Here is a 21,649-nt window from a genome sequence, read left to right on the forward strand (position 1 = left end):
TTCGAGCTGATAGTAGCGATTAGAGCGGCAATTTTACGAACTTCATGAACGAACGATTAGACTGAAATCAGTCTAATTACAAAGTTTGTTCACGGACTTGGTAAAATTGACACATCGATCGCTCATATCGGCTGGAGGTGGATATAAAGTCCCCAAAAATGGTCTATCCCCTCATGGGTGTTCATGAATATTCAATTTTTGTACTCACTACATATTTGCGGGTTAACTATAAACTAAACTCGCATACTAAACACGTCTAAAGAAGTCTTACTCTAACAATATGTCAACGATGTTTCTATAAGTGAGATAAACTTAAAATAAACTACATACCATAGACAGCAACGAAAATTCCTCCTATCACTGCTCCACAACCTCTTCCAAGCCCGTGATGAAGTCCTTGTAATACACCTTGTGCACTTGATCTTAGAGGAGGAGGAGTATTATGGGCGATGTAACTACAACAAGCTGCCCATACAGCTGCATGAGTTATGCCTTGAACAAACTCAAATGGTAAAACCCACCAAGGATTTTTTAACCAAGAAATGTACAAAAACCGGAAAATATTACCACACAATCCTAAACAAAGAACCTATAAATAAAAATGATAAAAACTATTATGATGCTATACTTTATGAATATATTATAAATAAAAAATGTATAATTATTAACACATACTTTAACATGACCTAGTTGACGTATAAGCTTAAAACTGAAGAAATAAGCAAAAATTTCAGATACATGATTTATTACTGAAGCAACGCCAAAGAGAGTTGGAGTTCCACCATAATCTTGTAGATGCCAAAATAAAAATGTGAATATAAGACCGATTCCAAATCCCATGAACCAGGCAACAAACAGAAAAGATGCGCATTTCAAATTTTTAAACTGCTTCAAAATTGTTAACCATTCTGGTATCTCGCGAGTTGTTTGTGCAAAGATCTTGGTCTGAAAAAATAAGTTTATCATTAGTAATCATTTGACTCGTGTTTATTCAGCAGTACATTCTTTATAGATTGGAATATTTTAATAACATTTCTTCTCCTAATTTTTCACTTTTCACCTAAATTTCTTTCTATGTTCAATTAAACATATTTTTTCATGGGTAAATCTAGCTATTTTTTCTGAAAGGCTGTATATAAGACTGTCCGCTATTTTTCGAATTGCTGAAATGTTTGCTTGTACTCCTTGAAAGCTCATCTTTTAAGTTATAATAAAAGAAAAATACTATCTGATCTCGATAGGTGTACTCAAAATAGTGTCACATCAAATGAACATAGAAAAATTTAAAAAAAGATGCATTTGAGTTAAATACTTTATTTACTTATTAAATACATCGCTACTCCTTGAGTCAAACGATCATCTATCATGAGATACCAATACTTACAACAGTCGCGTGCTGGCGCTCGCTGAGTACACACGCATGTACGAGGAGACCTAACCTCGGCATAATCTTTCCGCCTTGCGCTGATAAATACGAAGCATTATCGAAGCCCTTAGTTCACGTATAACTGCACAGTGTTAAAGTGCCTATAATTACATAATTTTAAGTGCATTTAATACGCAGCATAATTATGTGCCAAATAGATGTTCAACGCAAAATACTTCAAAATAGTTCTGACCAAGCGTAACGTAACTATGTCTAATAAAAGAAAAGTGTCGCCGGATGGAACACCGGGCACACAGATACCTACAATCAAGAAACCTAACATAGTTAAATCAACATCCTTCAAGCCTAACTTGAGCAATATAACCCCGAGATATAGAACCATCACCAAAAAGGAAATCAATGAAATAATTGGCAACGTGGCTGCAGGAGCTCCAACAATACCAAATAGTAATAGTGTGTCTAACATCATATCTTCACAAAAAGAAAGCGAGGCCAATATAAACAGTGCAAAAAACAGTGTAAAAATGGGTCATAATCAGGTAATTAACAAAAATAAGCTTAAAAATAAAAAAGATGCATCGGAACAGAAAATGGTGGACATCAAGCCAAGCAACGGAGCAAATCCTTTGTCGCCAAAAGTCGTTAATGGCGTCAACTCACAAAAACCAGAAATTAGTACAAATAAATCCCCTACACAGCAGAGCCATCTAGCCAATAAAGTACAAAGTAATTTCGTTACCGACACAGATCAAACTGCTCTTATAGACCAAGAGATGGAGTCACTTGGCGATGAAGGTGGCAGCATAAGCGATTATTCGTTTTGCAGCAGTGCAGACAGTAAATCGGCCGGTGCGGCAGCACAAAAGCAACCACCAATTTACGTGAAGAAATGCTCAGCTCTACAACTAATCAAACTTTATAAAGATAATAATCTTGTAATCAATTTTAACATCAAAAACACTGCTAAGGATAGCTGTAAATTAACAACAGCAAAAATTGAAATATACCAAAGTACAATTAATACTTTAAAACATCTAAACGTAGAGTTCATCACGTTCACACACAAGAGCCAAAAACCCAGATCAATATTATTAAAAGGTCTACACGAAGAAACTTCCTGTGATCAAGTACACAATGAGCTAAGCAAACTCCAACCTGCAGAGGTGACAATTAGCAAAATATCAGTATTCTCGGGTAAGCCCAACAGTGGAATAACATTCTTAGTGCAGACTACTCCAGATAGCGACATCAAATCACTAACCAATATAAAAAGCTTGAATTACCAAGTCATCAGATGAAACCGACTAAGAAAAAGAGAACCACCGCAATGCAGAAGATGCCAAGTTCCAGGCCATGTAGCCATCAATTGTAACATGGCATACAGGTGCGTTAAATGTACCGAAACGCATGAACCAGGTCAATGCACAGTAAATAAAGAAAACAACGAGTCTGTTAGCTGTGTTTTATGTGGCAAAACAGGTCACCCTGCTTCTTACAGAGGCTGCGAAGTAAGATCAGGAGAAATGAAAAAAATCATGAACAGAAATAAAACAAGGTTTAAACCACTAATTAAAAACACATCCAAGGCAACCTATGCAGAAGCTCTTACGCAATTTCCCACTCAGAATCAACAAGTTCAACAACATGTCAGAACAGCAACAACAAAACAACAATGGAATAGACCAGGTGAATCCAACCAACCAACGGCCATATGCAACCAAGACAGCGTTGCACCCAATACAAACAACACAACTGGTAACAATCATGTTAATTATATCTTAAGTAACCCTCCAATTGATACGCTAATCAACAATGATAATTTGACATCCATTAGCATAAACAGACTAAATGTACTAGAGAAAAACTTTGATTTAATGTTTAATAAAGTGGATGAAGTACTATCCAATATGAAAAAAGAAATTTGCTCTACAATTAAAAGTGAGGTTAATGAATTAAATATCACTGTGCACAATAACGTCCAGAAAATTGATGCCATTGCAAAGTACCTAAAAATAAAATGGGATTAAAACCAATCTACTATGACAATAATAGCGCAGCTAGTCTTTTAGTAAATAACCTTAGTATAATTTCTGTAAATGTTAACTCAATACTTTCACTGTACAGAAGAAATAATCTGGACTTATTTCTAAAAAAACATAAGCCTGATATTATGGCGCTATCTGAGACTAAACTAAGTAACAAATACAAAGTCAATTTCTCTAATTATAATATGTTTAGAAACGATCGAAATTGTAAAGGAGGTGGTACTGCTATTTTATTAAATAAGAACTTCAAATGTACACACATTGCATTCAACCACAAATTCAAAGTACTAGAATGTACCGTGGTTAAAATTGAATTAAATGATAACTCCAATCTATTTATAATTGCAGCATATGTATCTCCTTCAAACAAAGATAATCTGAATGAGGATTTGATATACTTGTGCACTAATCTGAAGTTCATGGACAAGAAAAATAAATTTATTTTATTGGGGGACTTGAACGCCAAACATCAAAATTGGAAAAACCCAGATTCAAATATAAGAGGTCGACAGTTGAACAGTTGGGTTAATGATAACAATAATGTATTTAATTTCGAGTTATTACATTCGGCCATACCCACGTTATACAAAGCGAATAGCTACATAGATATAGCGTTAATCAGCTCACTAATTGTCCCTAGTGATAAAATATTATCTACCCTTGACTATGAAAGCGATCATAGAGCTATCTCCTTAAAACTAAAATTGAATTATCATATTATTCTTCAACCAGAGGCTACTCCTAGTTTGCTATATAAAAAAACAAATCTGAGAAAATTTCAAAATTATTTGGAAGAGAAAATCATTTCTATATATTCCCAATAACAGAAATCTTTCAAATGCAGAGTTAGATACATTCATTAGTTTACTTCAACAAATCATACATTCTGCAATTATGAAATCAACCCCTACATACACCTTAAACGATAGATTTGCTACCACTGCAAACGAAACTCCATAAACTGGCCCACAACAGCAACCCTGATAAAAAAGCAGAATACAACAACCTAAAGCTGGAAATGAAAAGAGTAAAGAACAAACTTTTTCTAATGTTCAGCAACGAATCAAAACACCAGGAGTCAGCCAGCTTCTTCCCTAAAATTAACCTCATATGGAGGAAAAAAAACTGCAATGAAATTAAAAACTTAATTATAAGAGAAGAAAATAAAAACCTAGTCACTAAATGCGGTATAGACCCCAACTCACTAGTCTCAAACGAAAAAAATGAGTATCTAATTTCAGACAATAATCAAATTGCACATATAATTGGGGAATTCTTCCATTTAATGAACACCAAAGTAAAAGATGACGGCTCCCCATTAGAAAAAATTATAAATGAAAGAATGGTGCCTATAATGTCAGAGTTAAACTCACTCCCTACGGTAACAACATTTAGTAACAACAACACAGCAGATATACCAAACCCCGACCCTAGTAATAATTCAAATATAATTTTTACTAATACTAAACTAATATCAAAGTTAATTAGCACTCTCAAAAAGAAGTCTTCATTCTAATGGGATAATTTTCCAAATATAATGATAAAAAAATTAGATAAAAAATATATAAGACTTTACACCATCATTTTTAATAATTGCATAAACAATGGATACTATCCCAAAGACTGGAAGATAGCTAAACTAATTGTGCTGATGAAGAAACACGATAAACCGTTGGATCTGGATAATCTCAGGCCCATTAGTTTATTGTCGGTTATCAGCAAGGTGTTTGAGAGAACTATCAAAACAAATTTAAACAAATTCTGCGAAAACAACAATATAATACCTGACCATCAGTTTGGGTTTCGTAACCAGCACTCAACAGTACATGCAATTCATAAGCTTATAGGGGATATAAATTGGAATTTTATGAGTAATTAAATGACAGGTGCCATTTTAGTAGACTTAAAGAAAGCATTTGACTCAGTATAGCATAGTGGGCTGATATACAAATTAAAAAAAAGTAACATGGACCCTCACTTACTGAAACTAACTTACAACATGATCAATGAAAAAAAGTTTAAACTAGCTAATAATAACAGTCAAGTTACAGGTAACAAAGAATATGTTATCACACGGGGGTTACAATAGGGTACCGTTAACTCACCCCTCTTATTTAATATACAGGGTGCGGCAAAAGTATGGAGACACCTGAAAATTTCGCATAATAAGCGTAGAAAAAAAATCTAAAACCTTATATCCGACGTATTTTTTGATGAGAAATCCAATGGTGACCTTGAATTTGACCTTGAACATAACCTTCAAGCTCCAGCGACCCAAAAATCGATTTTTCAAATGTAACCCCCATTTTTTATTGCAGATTTGAAAAGAGCACAAAATTTCACGTCAAAATGTATGTTTTGTTTTTTTGTTCAAGGTCATTTTAAGGGCGTTACAGATGCAAATAAAACCCCAATTTAACCTAAAATGAAGTTCAAGTAAGGGCTTTCTTTCTCATTGTACCGACTCATAAATGACCTAAAAAAAACAAAATACATATTTTCACGTAAAATTTTCCGCTCTTTTCAATGGTGACCTTTAATTTGACCTTGAACATAACCTATACGTTACGGTGAACCAAAAATCGATTATTTGCACGGTGACCCCCATTTTTTATGACAGATTTGAAAAGAGCGAAAAATTTCACGTTCGATTATGTATTTTGTTTTTTTTTTAAAGGTCATTTAGGAGGCGGTACAATGAGAAAAAAAGCCCTTACTGGAACTTCATTTTAGGTTAAATTGGGGTTTTATTTGCATCTGTAACGCTCTTAAAATGACCTTGAACAAAAAAACAAAACATACATTTTGACGTGAAATTTTGTGCTCTTTTCAAATCTGCAATAAAAAATGGGGGTTACATTTGTAAAATCGATTTTTGGGTCGCTGGAGCTTGAAGGTTATGTTCAAGGTCAAATTCAAGGTCACCATTAGATTCCTCGTCGAAAAATACGTCGGTTATGGGGTTTTTGATTTTTTTTCTACGCTTATTATGTAAAGTTTTCAGGTGTCTCCATACTTTTGCCGCACCCTGTATACACAGCAAACGTGCTGAAACTCTAGGATCTAAATGCAAGTGAAATATATGGTCTGGCCTTTGCAGATGACTTAATTTTATATACATCCAATAGCGACTTAAGATCAATTCAACTCAGGTTACAAGACATATTCAGAAAAATTGTCTTGTTTTACAAACAATGGAAGCTGGAGGTCAGCACACCCAAATGTGAAACAATATTATTTAGAAAACCACTTATTAACGAATCTTACCACACTAGAAAACATTGGAAAGAATTTAAAATCCTAAATCCAGTTAATAACATAGTAGTGCCCCACAAGAGAAAAGTCAAATATCTTGGCATTTTGCTAGACGACCTCTTGAAATTCAATTACCACCGTAAAACCCAAATTGACAAAGCTTGAGCGGTCTTTAAAAAATTGCATGGGCTTTTTTATTCCCCTCACCTTGACCAAAGAGCGAAAGTAATATCCTACCTATGTTTAATAAGACCTATCTTAACTTATGGATGCCCAATATGGTTCAACTTGTCGGCCTCTGCTATGGAGAATCTCCGTTTTCTAGAAAGAAAAATTATCCGTGCTTGTCTGAACAAGTATAGATCAGCTGAGAGCAATTACAAAAAAAGAATCTGTAACACTAAATTACTTGAAATGGCGAGTATACCCAGAATCGATACCTTCACTGCGTTACTACTACAGCTGCTATTAATAAAAGATCTACTGGGAATGCTAAAGAAAAATAAGAAAACTTGATGAAGTGGTCAAATGATTATGATCGACCGACTCTTGTGTTGCCTGCTCCTGCAAGCACCTTGACTGCCCGGTGAGAGGAGGTCGCACAAACTGTACTACTAAGATGACATAATTTTTCATCTGTGTGAGATTTCGGACGTACAATCGCCACCTAAAACACTTCTATCAAAAGAAGTTTTACTTGTACCGAACTAAGCTACCGTGCCACTGCCAAGGTTGCAAAACTTGATAAGGCTATTGCTACTCTGAACACGTAGTGTGTCAGTGTATCAGTACTGTTCCCTGTTGAAAATAAAGACGTATTTTAAAGAGGTCTTTCAAAGACATATTTTAAAGACGTATTTTAAAGACTTCTTTGACTGTGTCTTGAATTAGAACAAAATAGACGTCATTTTAATCAATAATGACAGCATTTTGAAAAATTCATTGACCACGTAGTGAATGCAATGGCGTTTATATTATCATCTAACATTCTTTTCTCGAATAAAAACAACGTTTTAGATTGCCATGATACCTTTTTAGTATCCAATGATTTCCAAAAAAACGTCATTTTCAAAAGGTTAAATAATTGAAAAAAATTAAAAAACAAACGAAATTCTTCGTAATTTTGTTCGAACAATTCCGAGGACGTTCAATGACAATTTATGACGTGATTAAAAGTCGTACTTATATCACTGAGATGGGGGCTCGAACCGGTGATCAGTCGGTTACAAGTCCAGCTCCTTACCACTTGAGCTAAGCATCAATATTACCCCGATCAGAAAAAGCCTGACTGAAGCCTGATCTGATCATCCGGCCCGTATCAAGTTAGCGATCCGGCCCGTAGAGCGGGGGTAATCATGTTCTCATCCGGCCCGGATCTTGCCCGGAGGATAGTGTGAACATAACCTCCACTATGCGATTGAATCCTATGAATGTAGCTAGCATGATTATATTATTTTTTAACACCGTGCACATGTTGACAGTGTCAGTTGGCAATGAACCACGAGCACAACTTAATTTGATTTATATATTTCGTCTAATTTGATTAATATAGTCCGTCTGTAATTTCTGTAATAGTAAGAATAGACGAAAAGTTGAATATACATCGTTTGAAAAATGATTAAAAGCGATAGTCTTGACGAAAGTTTCAATGATGTTTTGATGAAAATGATGTCGTTGAAGTCTGTGTAGATAAAATACGCGCATCTGTGATTGCTAATGCTTTGAAAGAATTATTCATCATACAACATTCAATATATTGTTGAAAGTTACTCATAATATTCATACTATATTATAAGTATGAATTAAAAAACAATTCGATTGCGAGTATATACTTGCATCCGATCGCTCAAAACATGCAGACTTTTGAGCAACTAATGGCGCTACAATCATGTCGCGAAGGGTTATGTTTACACTATACTCCGGGCAAGGTCCGGGCCGGATAAGATAGTGATTACACCCGTAAAATTCCCCTGATTTTACCCTGATCCGGGCGCTTATTTGAAGATCCGGGCCGGATCTTGGCCTGAGAGGCTGTTTCTGTTCGGGACATCCATACGTAACAATAAGGTACTAATGAAATATGTGTTATGTGTGTTTTTTTTTTAATTTAGTTATCTTATTATACGTAAAGTAACACGAAATATAATAACTAGTTGAAAATCTTACTTTCGTAAGTCAACGTTAAATGGTTTTTTCAAACTCATGTATACACTGATGCTTGTACAAAATACACATGCTATATAAATTGACAGTCAACTGAGATTATCTAGAATTGGCAAATGAAAATAAATACGTATTTATTTTCAATGGGGTTGAGAATCGCCAATGAGAGATACTTTGTTGTATTAAAAAGATGAAGTCCTGCTCAGATTCGAAGATAATTGACATCCCTTACACTTTGGTTTGCACCTGTGATACCAAAGTCCATAATCTGTGTTCTAGGGCGGAGCGAAAAAAACTCTTTTGTCGCCGATCGCTTTCTAATAGCAATAGAACGTTAGTATAACTCAAAAAAAGAGAAAAGCCGTGAGGTAGGCGTATACAAATAATATCTTCAGTTAAAAACAATATAATCATGCTTCAGTAATAAATCACAGCAAAATCTCTCAGCGTCGGGTTGACCGATTGGACTGAAAGTTTCAGGGCTTGTTTAACATGTTAACAGGAGTTTCTCTGTAAAATTTTAGCCCTCTAGGTGCCTTAGAAAAAAAGATATAGTCATAGGAAGGTTGAAAAACGACGTTACATTAATTTTTTTTTGTGCTATTTCTATCTTTGTACACCTGTACGTTGCGTTATTTTGCTACTATTGAGACGAACGAGTAACCAATTTTTTCGTCTTTTAAAGACGTTTTCAACCATATAAGTTTGTATAGGGTTTTTTAAATGTTTATTGAAGTTACAATATAAAACGTCTAAACTTTTGTGTCGCGATCAAAACTACATTTGTTATTACTTTTTCGGTTTGTTAAAAGTTACACATTCTAGACAAACTTGAACCCCAATGATAGTTATATGGTCTTAAAGAGCATAAAATTACCTTTAATTTGGTGTATGTAAAAAGTTTCCAAGTCCTCTAGAACTGAAGATACAGCTGTTTGAAGTTTTACTGAAAATTCAAGATTCAATTCTGTGATGATCTTACCATATCCGGTCTATGATAAATTCACAGATTTAGTACTTGAATTTTTAGTAAAACTTCAAACAGCTGTATCTTCAGTTCTAGAGGACTTGGAAACTTTTTACATACACCAAATTAAAGGTAATTTTATGCTCTTTAAGACCATATAACTATCATTGGGGTTCAAGTTTGTCTAGCATGTGTAACTTTTAACAAACCGAAAAAATAATAACAAATGTAGTTTTGATCGCGACACAAAAGTTTAGACGTTTTATATTGTAACTTCCTGGCCAGAGCACTGCCAACAATAAATAAAAAAAGAACACGGCTAAAAAGATTCCGATTGATCGAGACAAACAATGTATAACATATAAAACTACCAAGAATGTAATATCTGTTCTTTTTATGGAATTTAATTTTCAACTTTTATAGACTTCGCGTGAAATCATTGGATTTTCACGGAAGAGGATATTTGTAATTTCACAATGATATAAACAACTAAATTGCATAGCAAATGAACTCACTGTCCTATAAGGACAGATTGTATCATAATCTCTTGAAAAAAAAAAAAATATTGTAACTTCAATAAACATTTAAAAAACCCTATACAAACTTATATGGTTGAAAAAGTCTTAAAAAGACGAAAAAATTGGTTACTCGTTCGTCTCAATAGCAGCAAAATTACGCAACGTACAGGTGTACAAAGATAGAAATAGCACAAAAAAAAATTAATGTAGCGTCGTTTTTCAACCTTCCTATGACTATATCTTTGTTTTTAAGGCACCTAGAGGGCTAAAATTTTACAGAGAAACTCCTGTTAACATGTTAAACAAGCCCTGAAACTTTCAGCCCAATCGGTCAACCCGACGCCCGCGCTGAAGCATGATTATATTGTTTTTACAAAATTCAAACTTCAAGCTTCATGCGTTAACTGAAGATATCATTTGTATGCGCCGACCTCGCGGCTTTTCACTTTTTTTGAGTTATACTAACGTTCTATTGCTATTAGAAAGCGATCGGCGACAAAAAGGTTTTTTCGCTCCGCCCTACTGTGTACTACTGTGGTGAGATTGTTTGGAGCCAAAGATACCATCAATCTGGTGGACATTTCGCTTCGCTGGCATAACTCGCCTGCTGCTTGTCATGCCGTGGGTGGAAGGCCCGTTACCGCAGCGGCCTTGACCCCCAACTACACACACCCTTGTTGTGCGCTACATGGAGACCGTCGCGTTGGTAGTAGCTAAATAAAATTGTTCTGCAGGAAAAGTGACATCTCTGGGTATGCAGCAATAAACCGTCAGCACCTAAATAAAATCACGGAGGCGTACAACAACTACTCTGGTCATACAACGAGTTGATGGCAGCTGAATAAAATTTTTGTCGAGGGCAAAGCGACTATTCTTTGCATATGGTATCAATTTGCAATCGGGGGTATCTATGATATCGGGTTGAATAGATCGTTGAAAGGAAGACGTAGATGAGGTAAAACAATAAAGTACTTTTGTCAATAAAGTATGATTGTCCGTTTATTAAACAATTCATAATGGGTTTCGTTGGTAAAGGAATAGGTATTGGAACAACGTCATAAAAGTCCGAATTGGACGAGAGTAGCTAGCTCTACTCAGGAGCGATATTAACGAGATGTGACCTCTTCAGAGTTGAAAAGAGAACTTGACCAAAGGCTGAGTAGAGGTCTTAGATTGCTCGTAGCCCGGTCTAGAGAGAAAGTGAGCAAGTGCTGGTTTTGCTCTTCAGGGCCTCTGTATTTTGTAAGGAAGTAGACGGCCAGTACAGGTTCCGGCGGTACTTCTTCCTTTTATCCATATCCTAAACCCTTGCCGAGAGAGAGAGATCCGAGTATCGCGAGCCCGATATGAAACTTGGATCGGCGCCGTTCACAAGAGCGCCGAATTCGCAGCGAGAGAGTCGCGAGAGACGCGACTCGTGTGTATGATCCGCGCGCCTGCTGAGGACAAGCAGACGAAAAGCTGTCATAGAAGGGAGCCCTAATTAGTTGACGGGCCAACGACTGCGAGGCTGTGCGAGCACTCTGTGCTGGTCCGCGCTCAGCGACGCTACTGCTGTAGTCCTTTGTCAAGTTCGGTTGTGTTGTGTGCGTGCGAGCTACCTGCTGCGAATCCATCAATGCCTGGCTTTCCTCTCGTCTGCCCTCGCTTATTTGCAGCTCGATTTGGCCTGTATCACCTGCCCAAGAATCTTCGTCATCAAATGTAAGTCGCCTACACCTATCTCGCGTGCATGCGCCATATCTTCTGTTATTGTATAAGCTCGATCTCTCTCGAACGTCGTCCTCGTCTAGCCCAAACTCATCTCGTATCGTCGTAGCCCAATCTCGTATCTGCCGTGTCTAGCCGCGGTGGCCTGATTTCGTGTACCTATTGTATCGGGAGAATATCCTATGTCTAACGCGTGTCCAAAAGCATTATTTATAATCCGTCGATTCATTTTAATGTATGATATATTCAAGCGTCACATTCGTGACTGGCGCCCTTTCTTACAATAAATCAAGCCTAATTATTATTGTTATTTCTACATGATCGAGTGGATTCTTTCGACACCCCGACTTTTCTCCTTTTACAGCACATGAGGATCTCGCTGGACTCTTTACCCGCATCCCGAGGGTAAACGGTTACAATTTATATCCAAAAATACCGTCGGCGGCTTTGCTAAAGTGTGATGGAGAAAGTAAGAGAGACTGAAGAATTTGAATGTTTAAATGAAAGAGGCTGGAAAACAGCGCTGGCGCAACGATGATGTAAAAATTAGTAACTATATAGTTCAATATAATTTATGATGTTGCGAATAGCTGTGATTTAATTTCAATAATGATGAGAAACTCCTTCGAATGGCGACGGAGACATTGCTAATAATGTTCTAGTTACTTATAGTAACTCATTATTTCCATGGAAAATTGCTTCAGCTTTCCGATGGCGAGTTCAGATTTCCCAAAATTTTCCGTTTTACCCAGAAAAATCGCTGGACAAATTTTAAAATCGATTATCTAGAAAACTTCATTTTACGATTTTTCTAAACAGTCTACATCGAAAGATCAGGAAGTTTTCCATCGATATTGACAATTTTTAGCAAGGCGTTTTTTGATTTTAGCGAGATATAGCAAGAGAAAGAAGAAAAAACGTGGTTTCAACGCGCGCTGCGTCGGCCGGGCATGCAAAAACCGCAAAAAGTCACGTTTTTTCTCCTTTTTCTCGATATATCTTGCTAAAATCAAAAAACTTCTCTCTGAAAATTTCCTAATCTTACGATCTAGACTATTTAGAAAAATCTTAAAAATTCTTCGCCTCGAGTGCCAACTTCCACGCATTGGCACGCGAAAGTACGCGGTTTCACCACCATTTTCGATGTCAAAAGTTGTACTTTTAGCCACTGCGAAAACTCTTCCTACTGCTCCTGACTTTCGTTCGTTGATAATTCGTGACTAAGCAACCATCGTTTAATTTATTTTCGAGCTGCAAAATGAACGTGGAATAGCATGGAGAGAACAACGATGTTTGCGCAGGGTTAGGGTTCTTACTATATTTCCAGCGAACGCACCCAACTTTTCCGTGGTCCAGATGCGATTGGTCCGAGATTCGTTTTATCTGATTTTTTTTGATGGCACATGAAAAAATCTGATATGTCACTGTGATTATTGTAGAATGATGTAATAATTGAAGTGTAGTTCGGAAACTTGTGTAGGAAATTAAAATTGTATTAAATTTTCACTTAGCGAGTTACAATAATATAATAAATACACTTTTGATTTTTGTAAATGTGTATAAATGAAATGTGTCAAAATTACATGTCGCTAAATCGGTTAATTTTTTCATTAGACTCATTCGATACTTTCTTAAAAATGAAAGAAATATTTAAAAACCCGTAAATATGTACAAAATACATAACCAAATATAACAAAAATTTATATAATATACGATTGTTTCAATGCCTCGTGTCGCAAATGTCGGGGTGGGAATTGCCAGCACCGCTAATCAATAAATAATCGTTCGCAATGTACGCCAAATAACGTGCTTTCAACCAGGGTCTAAGAAATTATATTATATCAATAGAATATGATCAAATCTTGTAAATAATGTCTCAGACGTATTATTTCATCAGATTGTTTTTTTTTTTTTTAATAATAATTTTATATTCAGACTGTGATTCAAACGATTTCGTACAAAGGACAATTAATCTTAATAAAAAAAATTGAATTTATTGACTTCTATGATATAGATGAAGCTCGCCTTCTACTCGTGCTATAATCCCTCGTTTTGTTAAAAAAAAAACCATATGTGCACCCGTTGAGAAATATACTATTTTTGATTCTCTTTGAAAAGCAAATATTCAGATCATCTTTGGTCTAACATTGGAATTAGGTATTTTTTAAAGTTACCTTATATCCATACACATCAAATTAAATAATGAAACATTTTGAACAAGAATAAGTTAAAATGGATTTTTTCTATTTGTTTAAGCAAAGCATAAGGTTGAATATTTAAATAGTTGATCTTTTCTTATAACATAGAAAAGAATGATTTATTTTTTTTTTTTAATTATTTTAAAAAATTTTTTCAAACCTTTTCTTCAAATGGCTGAGTTCTTGTATCCGATTCTTTTCCATCAAAATCCTGTAAATGGGGTAAATTAAGTTGCTGGGATAGATCATTCTGTAATTGTTCTTCTCTGGATGGTTCTTTTAAATTTGTTACAACTTCCTAAATAATTAAATTTTTTATCATACGGTTGTTGACATTCAAATTTTTGCAAACTTCTAGTATCTCAGAAGTGTAAAAAATATTTTACTCACAACTTGTGGTACTGCAGGGTCATATTTAAAATTGATTTGCGTAGCTGTTATCAGAGCAGCTCCCATTAAGACGCTGAATATTGCGAAACATATAGTGTAATTTCTTTCCTTCAAATCAGGTACACAAGGATGCTCTGGAAACGAGGTACTATGATCTAATGCAATACCAACGAAAAACATTGCAAGACCCCAGCCTAAACTACCAAACATACGTTGGTGACCATATCTGAAAATCAAAATGAACTAATTTTTTTCCTTTTTTTTCATTAATATTCATAATTTTCGAATATAACAATAAGTATTTTTTAAATAAAATGTCAATTGAAAATTGTTTCCATTATTATTTTTCCATGACTCATTTGGGAATTACTTGGTTATGAAATAACTAGATAATCACTTGTTCTTTTAAATATACTTCACACAATAACCTCTAGATTTACGTTAATAATTGTATAGTTATGCCTTTTTAACTATAATTAAAACTTTAATTCTAACTAATATCAAAACCAAATTATGGAAAACTATAAGAATGAAAAATGTTCGCTGCATTATTCAGATCGACCAAAGGGTAAATTCTTCTAGTTTTTTTTTAGTAGACCCAAGATATAAGTTTAATTTCAATTAAATTCAACAAACTTTGATGTAAGTTTTTTCTCTTTGGCTTGAACTTCGTGTTTGAAAGTGTGTTTATAAAAAAATTGTATTCCAACTGAAGATTTCACCTATGAATGATGCCAAATGTCCATTTAGTGCTGTCACCGACGGAAATTTTTCTCATTAGAAAGTTTTATAAAGTCTAAAATAGTATTAAAAAGTCTTACAAATGTTCGGATTTCGTACACCCGATCAATGATTTCAAAGAGTTAAAGAGAGTTTTTAAAAATTCATTAAAACCTGTAGAGACTCAATTTTTTTGCAAAAATTTTAAGTTTTTTTTTCATTTTTTTTATTTACCATACGTTGTTTATATGGTTGCTCGTATAGTTTTTTCACCAAGACTTTTGGTGAGCGTGGATACCCACAAAAAAGTCTTTAAAAATATTGAAAACTTTTATCAATACTTAATAACTCTTAATAACTCATTATAACAATTATTATAACTTATAAACAATTGCCTTACCCGTCTGAACATTTCGGAAACCAAATATCAGCTTTCACATACATTTTTAAAATTTATTTCTATCATTTAAAACTCTTATAAAGTGTTATTAACTATTAAAAATCATGGTACGAAATCCGAACAATTATAAGAATTTTTAAGACTTATTCAGACTTTTAAGGAGTTTTTAAGAATTAGAGTGGCCATGAATTTCCGTAGGGGGTAGAATGCGCTATCTTGAACAGAACCTGAAGATTACCTCTTTGATAGCGCCTTGTTAGATGTACTTCGACGAGCCCAGAATACAGGTAAGTACGTGAGGTGATTGTAAAGGAAATCTTATTTAAAAAATATGAGTCTTACACAATTGTTTTAAATATTAAACACTTGAAAGGATTCATACAAACTTACTAATTTAAATTAGAGAATCAAAAATACGGCAGTAAAATTGTTGGAAAAGATATTACTTTATGTCCGAAATAGATTCAAGGGAGGCGTACTATTTAATATGACTTTATAACAATTACAGTAAGTATTAAAGATTCACGTTAGAAAATGTATTATACGAAATCCTATTTCCGTATGGAATCAACTACGTACTTTGTATATGTACTAAATTACAGAATTGATTGTTTTATGTCCCATCAAGTTACAAAATATACATCGACGTTTTATCAAATGAAAGCCAAGGTGAAAAATATGACAAAAGATCTTACATAAGTTCCTATACGAGATCACACATATGATCGTATCTTATAAAGTTGCTACAATCCGGCTCTGCTGCGACACTGCTTCTTTTGCAACTGCTTCTGCTGTTTCTTCAATATTTTCACGAAAATCACTTGCTACGGTCGATGCCACGCAGATTAGCGTGCGCCGTACGCAGCAACGCTCTGTCTCTCGTTTGTAACCGACAATTACCAAATTATTCACGCCAATAACAGCATAACAGCGATCTCAAAAGTGTCTCCAAATATTTTAATTAGTTACACATTTAGTTCTTTATTTCACATTAATTTTTAACTGGTTTAGAATATATATTCTAGTGTGAATAGTTTGGTAGTTGTCGGTGACTGACCAGAGATAGAGCGCTGTCATCTGCGAGGCGTCGACCGTAGCAAGTGATTTTCGTGAAAATATTGAAGAAACAGCAGAAGCAGTTGCAACAGAAGCAGTGTCGCAGCAGAGCTGGATTGTAGCAACTTTATAAGATAAGTGATTTGTAACGTAGTTAATCAAAAAAATAACCTTATTATTCTAATACTAATATAATACATACATAAATACACATACATGAATTCACCAAGAAAGTGGTAATTTGTCATAAAATTCATGTTTCAGGTGCTACACTCGTTCTTAGGTTATTTTTCATCTTCGACTATCATCAGATCAAATGTGTTTTTTAAGTGTATTTTGTGAAAACAAGCTGTAAGTTGATTCGTAAAAAACCTAGAGTTTTCTTAGTCAATTAGATGTAGAAAATGTTTAATAATAAACCTATCTATGTTAGGTCGCACTTAAAAATGTAATCATTTTTGAAACTTGAAAATAAAATAATTCCTCGATTAAAAATCTGATCATTTGTTATTATTTAATATACATTTCCATACTTTATTACTTAATGAACCATCTTAAAGTAATTCTTGGTGCACCTCCTCCGTAAGGTATGAAAATTATTAGGATTCTGAAATATCAAAGTATATAAGTTCTCACATACGATCTGACACAAGAACATATATAAAATCTTGTGTCGATTATCGTAGGCTAGATCTTGCACAATATCTTGGGTACGATCATATGTGTGATCTCGTATAGGAACTTATTTAAGATCTTTTGTCATATTTTTCACCTGGGAGGTTTAGCAGATTAGGTGTATACATCATAGTATTCAAGCCTCGTTTTCCGCCGCTTGTTAATATATCCATGCAGCTCGACTTGATGCTTGTAGGGCTTTTTCACAGTCGTCAGTGACGGTCAAAAATCGACCAGCTGATTTGCCTGGAGGCAAAACAAAGCGACCGCCCATATACTTTACATGTTAAAGTTGTTTGGTAAAAGTAGTTGTAATTAGTTTACCGTGCAGTAAAAAAATATTTTGAGAAAGCGGAAATCCTTGTGTATCGAAATATCGAAGCGGTTTTTAGTTAAAGTGTTTATTTTGTAAATAAAAAATTATTGAAATTTCGGCTTTTTGTCTGTGATATTGTCAATAAACTCTAATAAATAGTAATTAAAAGTGGTTTTTTGGGTTGCAATATAAACTCTCAAGCGGGGAAATTTTTATTCTTTTAAATTACCAATGAAAAACTAAGAAACAATCGTAATTTCGAAAAATTATGAAAATGATCTCGCAATCGTCTTCTAACCCAAGTTGGTGGAAAGATAATATTCTTAATTACGATTGTTTCTTAGTTTTTCATCGGTTATTTCAAAGAATAAAATTTCCCTGCTTGAGAGTTTGTATTGCAACCTCAAAAACCACTTACAATAACTATTTCATTAGAGTTTATTGACAATATCACAGACAAAAAAGCCGAAATTTCAATATTTTTTTATTTAAAAACTAAAGATTTTAACTAACAACCGCTTCGATATTTCGATAAACCAGGATTTCTGTTTTCTCCGGATATTTTTTGTTTTGCCTCCAGGCAAATCAGCTGGTCGATTTGTGACCGTCACTGACGACTGTGAAAAAGCCCTATTGTTGAAAATCCAAAAAAATGTTCTCGCCAAAATTCCAATAAATTTTCCTGACAAATTTCGAAAATTTTCCCGCCCAAATCCAAAAAATTTAGCGGGATAAAATTGTTAAAATTTGGTGGGGAAAAATTTGAATTTGGGCGGGAAAATTATTTAAATTTTAGCGGGAAAAAATTGTTCTAAATTTAGCGAGAAAAATTTTTAGAAGTTTGGCGCGAAAATTTTTGATGCCTAAAACTACGAAACAACTCGCTTCGAAAGCTAGCAGAAAAATCAAGCCTTTTTGGACGTTAACGGGTTAAATGAGAATTGCGATTGTTTTGCATCGTGGAATGGAGATCCGGAAGTAGCAGTTATAGATGCGTTTATGATCGATTGGAAAAATAAATTGTTTTGTTCTTTTCAACCCTTTCCGCTTATAATAAAAGTTTTAACTAAAATTAGAAGAGAGAAGAGGTCGTTATTGACCAAATTAGCAAGGACAAGCTTGATTCCGTTCTATGTTTTTTATCAAAAATTCAGAAGAAAGAATCTTGAAGGTAAGTTTTTCTATGTTTCTTTTTCTCATCCAGTAACCCAATGTAATAGGTACTGATGAACATAAAAGTTTAGTCAAAGAAATGTTATTATCAATATTTGTGGATGGTCTTGGTACCCTCAAAGAATGGGATTTGGAAATTTGAATTGAATTGACATAAAATTTTACTTATAGTTTAATTTTAATATGGAAAATATAAAATTGCTTAAAATTACCTATCTGTATCTTCACCAAGTAGTGTTATAACAGCCGAATCAGCTAAAGTTATGGCAGGTGCAGAAAAAAATTCCCCCACTATAACTAGCAGTAATAAGAGGAAAAAAGTTTTTTGTATGTCCTGAAATAAAGATAACAATTAGATCCTAAATCAGTGTTCAAATTTGAAAGAAATAGTATATTACAGGCAGCAATATACTATTTTATGTATTTTTATATAAAATATGAAAAGTGATAAGCAAATAAGAAATCGCTCGAAAAATTAAATTGAATAATTTCTTACTAATTTTGTTATTTGAAAATATAAAATGAGAAAATTATTCATTTTGTATGAAATAATAAGCACATACTGGTAGTTTGTAGACGATTGAACTGAATATCGGTTTCACCCATCCTTTGTGCACTTTTTCATCATAATTTGCTGCATAGCGAACTGACATAGGACTTTGCCCATTCGAATAAAATTGTAGTTTAATGCTCCTTGTTTTTCTGTGAACTAAATTCTCTTCTAAAATATTTTCTTTATTCTTCAATGGGTCTATTTTCATGAAAGTAGGCAACAAAGATGTCGTTCTCTTACTATTTTTGTTTGAACCTTTTGTATCTTTTGAAGTTTCATCATCAAACAATGACTGTTGATCATGTGTCTTATGGAAATTATCTTCTTTCTAAAATGAATATAAATAATATAAATAAGTTTTATGGATTTATAATTTTATTGAAAACTATGAAATTCATTAAATAAAAATTATTTACTTTTACTTTTGTTTTGTAAAATTGTTACAATAAAAAAGATTATGTTTCATTTTAAAAATGCAATAAGTAGTGCTTAAAGTCTTCAGGGTATCGGAGTCTACATTTTTTTCTCGTTTTATACGTGAAATTATTTTTATCATCTTTTTTTAGGTAGCTTTGATGGTAGAAATGGAACCGCTCGTTACGAGAAGGAAACGCCCGTGGTAGCTAGTATCGACGATCGACTGTTTAACATTTAATAGTCGCCTTTTGGTCACAAATGCATTTTTCCACATTTAAAGAGATTTAGGGCTGTCATTCGAAATGCAGCCACGGTTTAAAAAAAACATTTATTTGCTTTGAAACTTTATATTATGAATATTAATATCAAAATACAACTTTTCACCGTAAAATTGCAAAATTTAAAGTTTTGGCTTTCGATTGGCATAATAAAAAATACATTTTGTCACTCTCATTATAATAAAATTCTTTCAAGAAAGTAAATTTTTACGGTCGCATTGAGGTAGTGTCATCTGCTCATAATACAAGTAGAGTGAAGGTAGCGGAAAGGGATCGGTGAAAACTCTAAATTATGGGACGGGTACAAATGAGTAGAAACCAATTAACTACACTCGTATTGACTATCTGAGTCAGAGTAAACAGTCACTTTAATGTTTTTGTAATTGGAAGGCGATCTACGGCAAAATATGAGTCATTTCACGTCAAGTCTCCAGCAGTGCGCGCAAACGGCCGTATTAAGTCAAACTGCTCAATTTCTAACTCGCTGTAAAAGTACCTAAATGCACCTAGAAGAAAAAAGAAACCCTCCATTTCGATGCGAAATTACAGCAGCTTTCCAATGGTAAGATCAGATTTACAAAAATTTTCCATTTTCCTCTTGAAAATGGCCGGAAAACCTTCAAAGTCGAATATCTGAAAAACGGAATTTTTAAGATCTTTCTAACTTTTTCAAATTGATCCATCATCCGCAAGATCAGGGAGGTTCAGCATTGTTGAGAATTCTCTTGAGCAGATGGCATAGCAACTCGTTGGAAGTTGAAGAACGATTAAGGATCATCCTGGGTAATCCTAATACGTTTCCGAACAGTAACTTTCATAGCTTTCATAGTGTTATTGAAAAATCGGTCTGGTCGAGTTATGTTACTGGACAAGTATAAGTGCGACGGTAAGGTGGAGTCTTACATCCTTGTCTTGTCTGATTTTTCATTACTTTTACTGGCTACTCTTTTTACTGCATCGTCCAGTCATCTTTTTCTGGATATCTCGTTGGCCCTCTTCTTAAGTTTATTGTTTAAACAAATCGTTTAATAAAATTGTTAACCTATTAGCGCCCAGACGGACACTATTTTTAACTGAACTGCAGGCAAATATCTTTACCATTCCGAATTTTACTAAAAATTAACGAGTGCATGTTTCTAACGGAAAATTTATTGCCCTTTTCGAATATGGCTTCACAATTGATCTTAAAATTATTGTTCAAAAGCTATAAACAATTAAACAAAAAAAAACACGAATTGAAAAAAAAAATCGTTTTCAACTCGAATTTTAAAACAGAAATAGGCTTGATACATAGGTCCCGAGCACATTAAAGGTGTCCATGGGATGTAAACTGAAAAGCCCAATATCCATAATATCGAAATTGAATATTTTTCATAACAAAATGACGCTTCGTAGAAAAAAGACCGTATATGAGCTAAACCAATTTTT

General features: G+C 34.1%; 1 protein-coding gene across 2 annotated transcripts in view; it reads right to left on the reverse strand.

Moving 5' to 3' along the window:
- The window catches only part of LOC106656756 (major facilitator superfamily domain-containing protein 6), a 38,048-nt gene that overhangs the window by 10,121 nt on the left and 6,278 nt on the right, over nt 1-21,649 (reverse strand). Inside the window, exons 3-9 of one of the 2 annotated variants that reach the window (XM_014377892.2) lie at nt 19,767-19,854; nt 19,537-19,682; nt 19,186-19,307; nt 14,634-14,859; nt 14,404-14,541; nt 676-945; nt 331-589 (exon numbers count right to left, since the gene is read on the reverse strand). In XM_014377892.2, the coding sequence (XP_014233378.1) occupies nt 331-589; nt 676-945; nt 14,404-14,541; nt 14,634-14,859; nt 19,186-19,307; nt 19,537-19,682; nt 19,767-19,854 (1,249 nt within the window). Of the gene's footprint in view, nt 1-330; nt 590-675; nt 946-14,403; nt 14,542-14,633; nt 14,860-19,185; nt 19,308-19,536; nt 19,855-21,649 lie in introns of both variants that reach the window. The other variant, XM_014377889.2, reaches the window with a different exon arrangement.

This window comes from Trichogramma pretiosum, unplaced genomic scaffold (assembly GCF_000599845.2).
Source record: "Trichogramma pretiosum strain Unisexual culture from Peru unplaced genomic scaffold, Tpre_2.0 scaffold123, whole genome shotgun sequence".
Taxonomy (NCBI): Eukaryota; Metazoa; Arthropoda; class Insecta; order Hymenoptera; family Trichogrammatidae; genus Trichogramma; species Trichogramma pretiosum.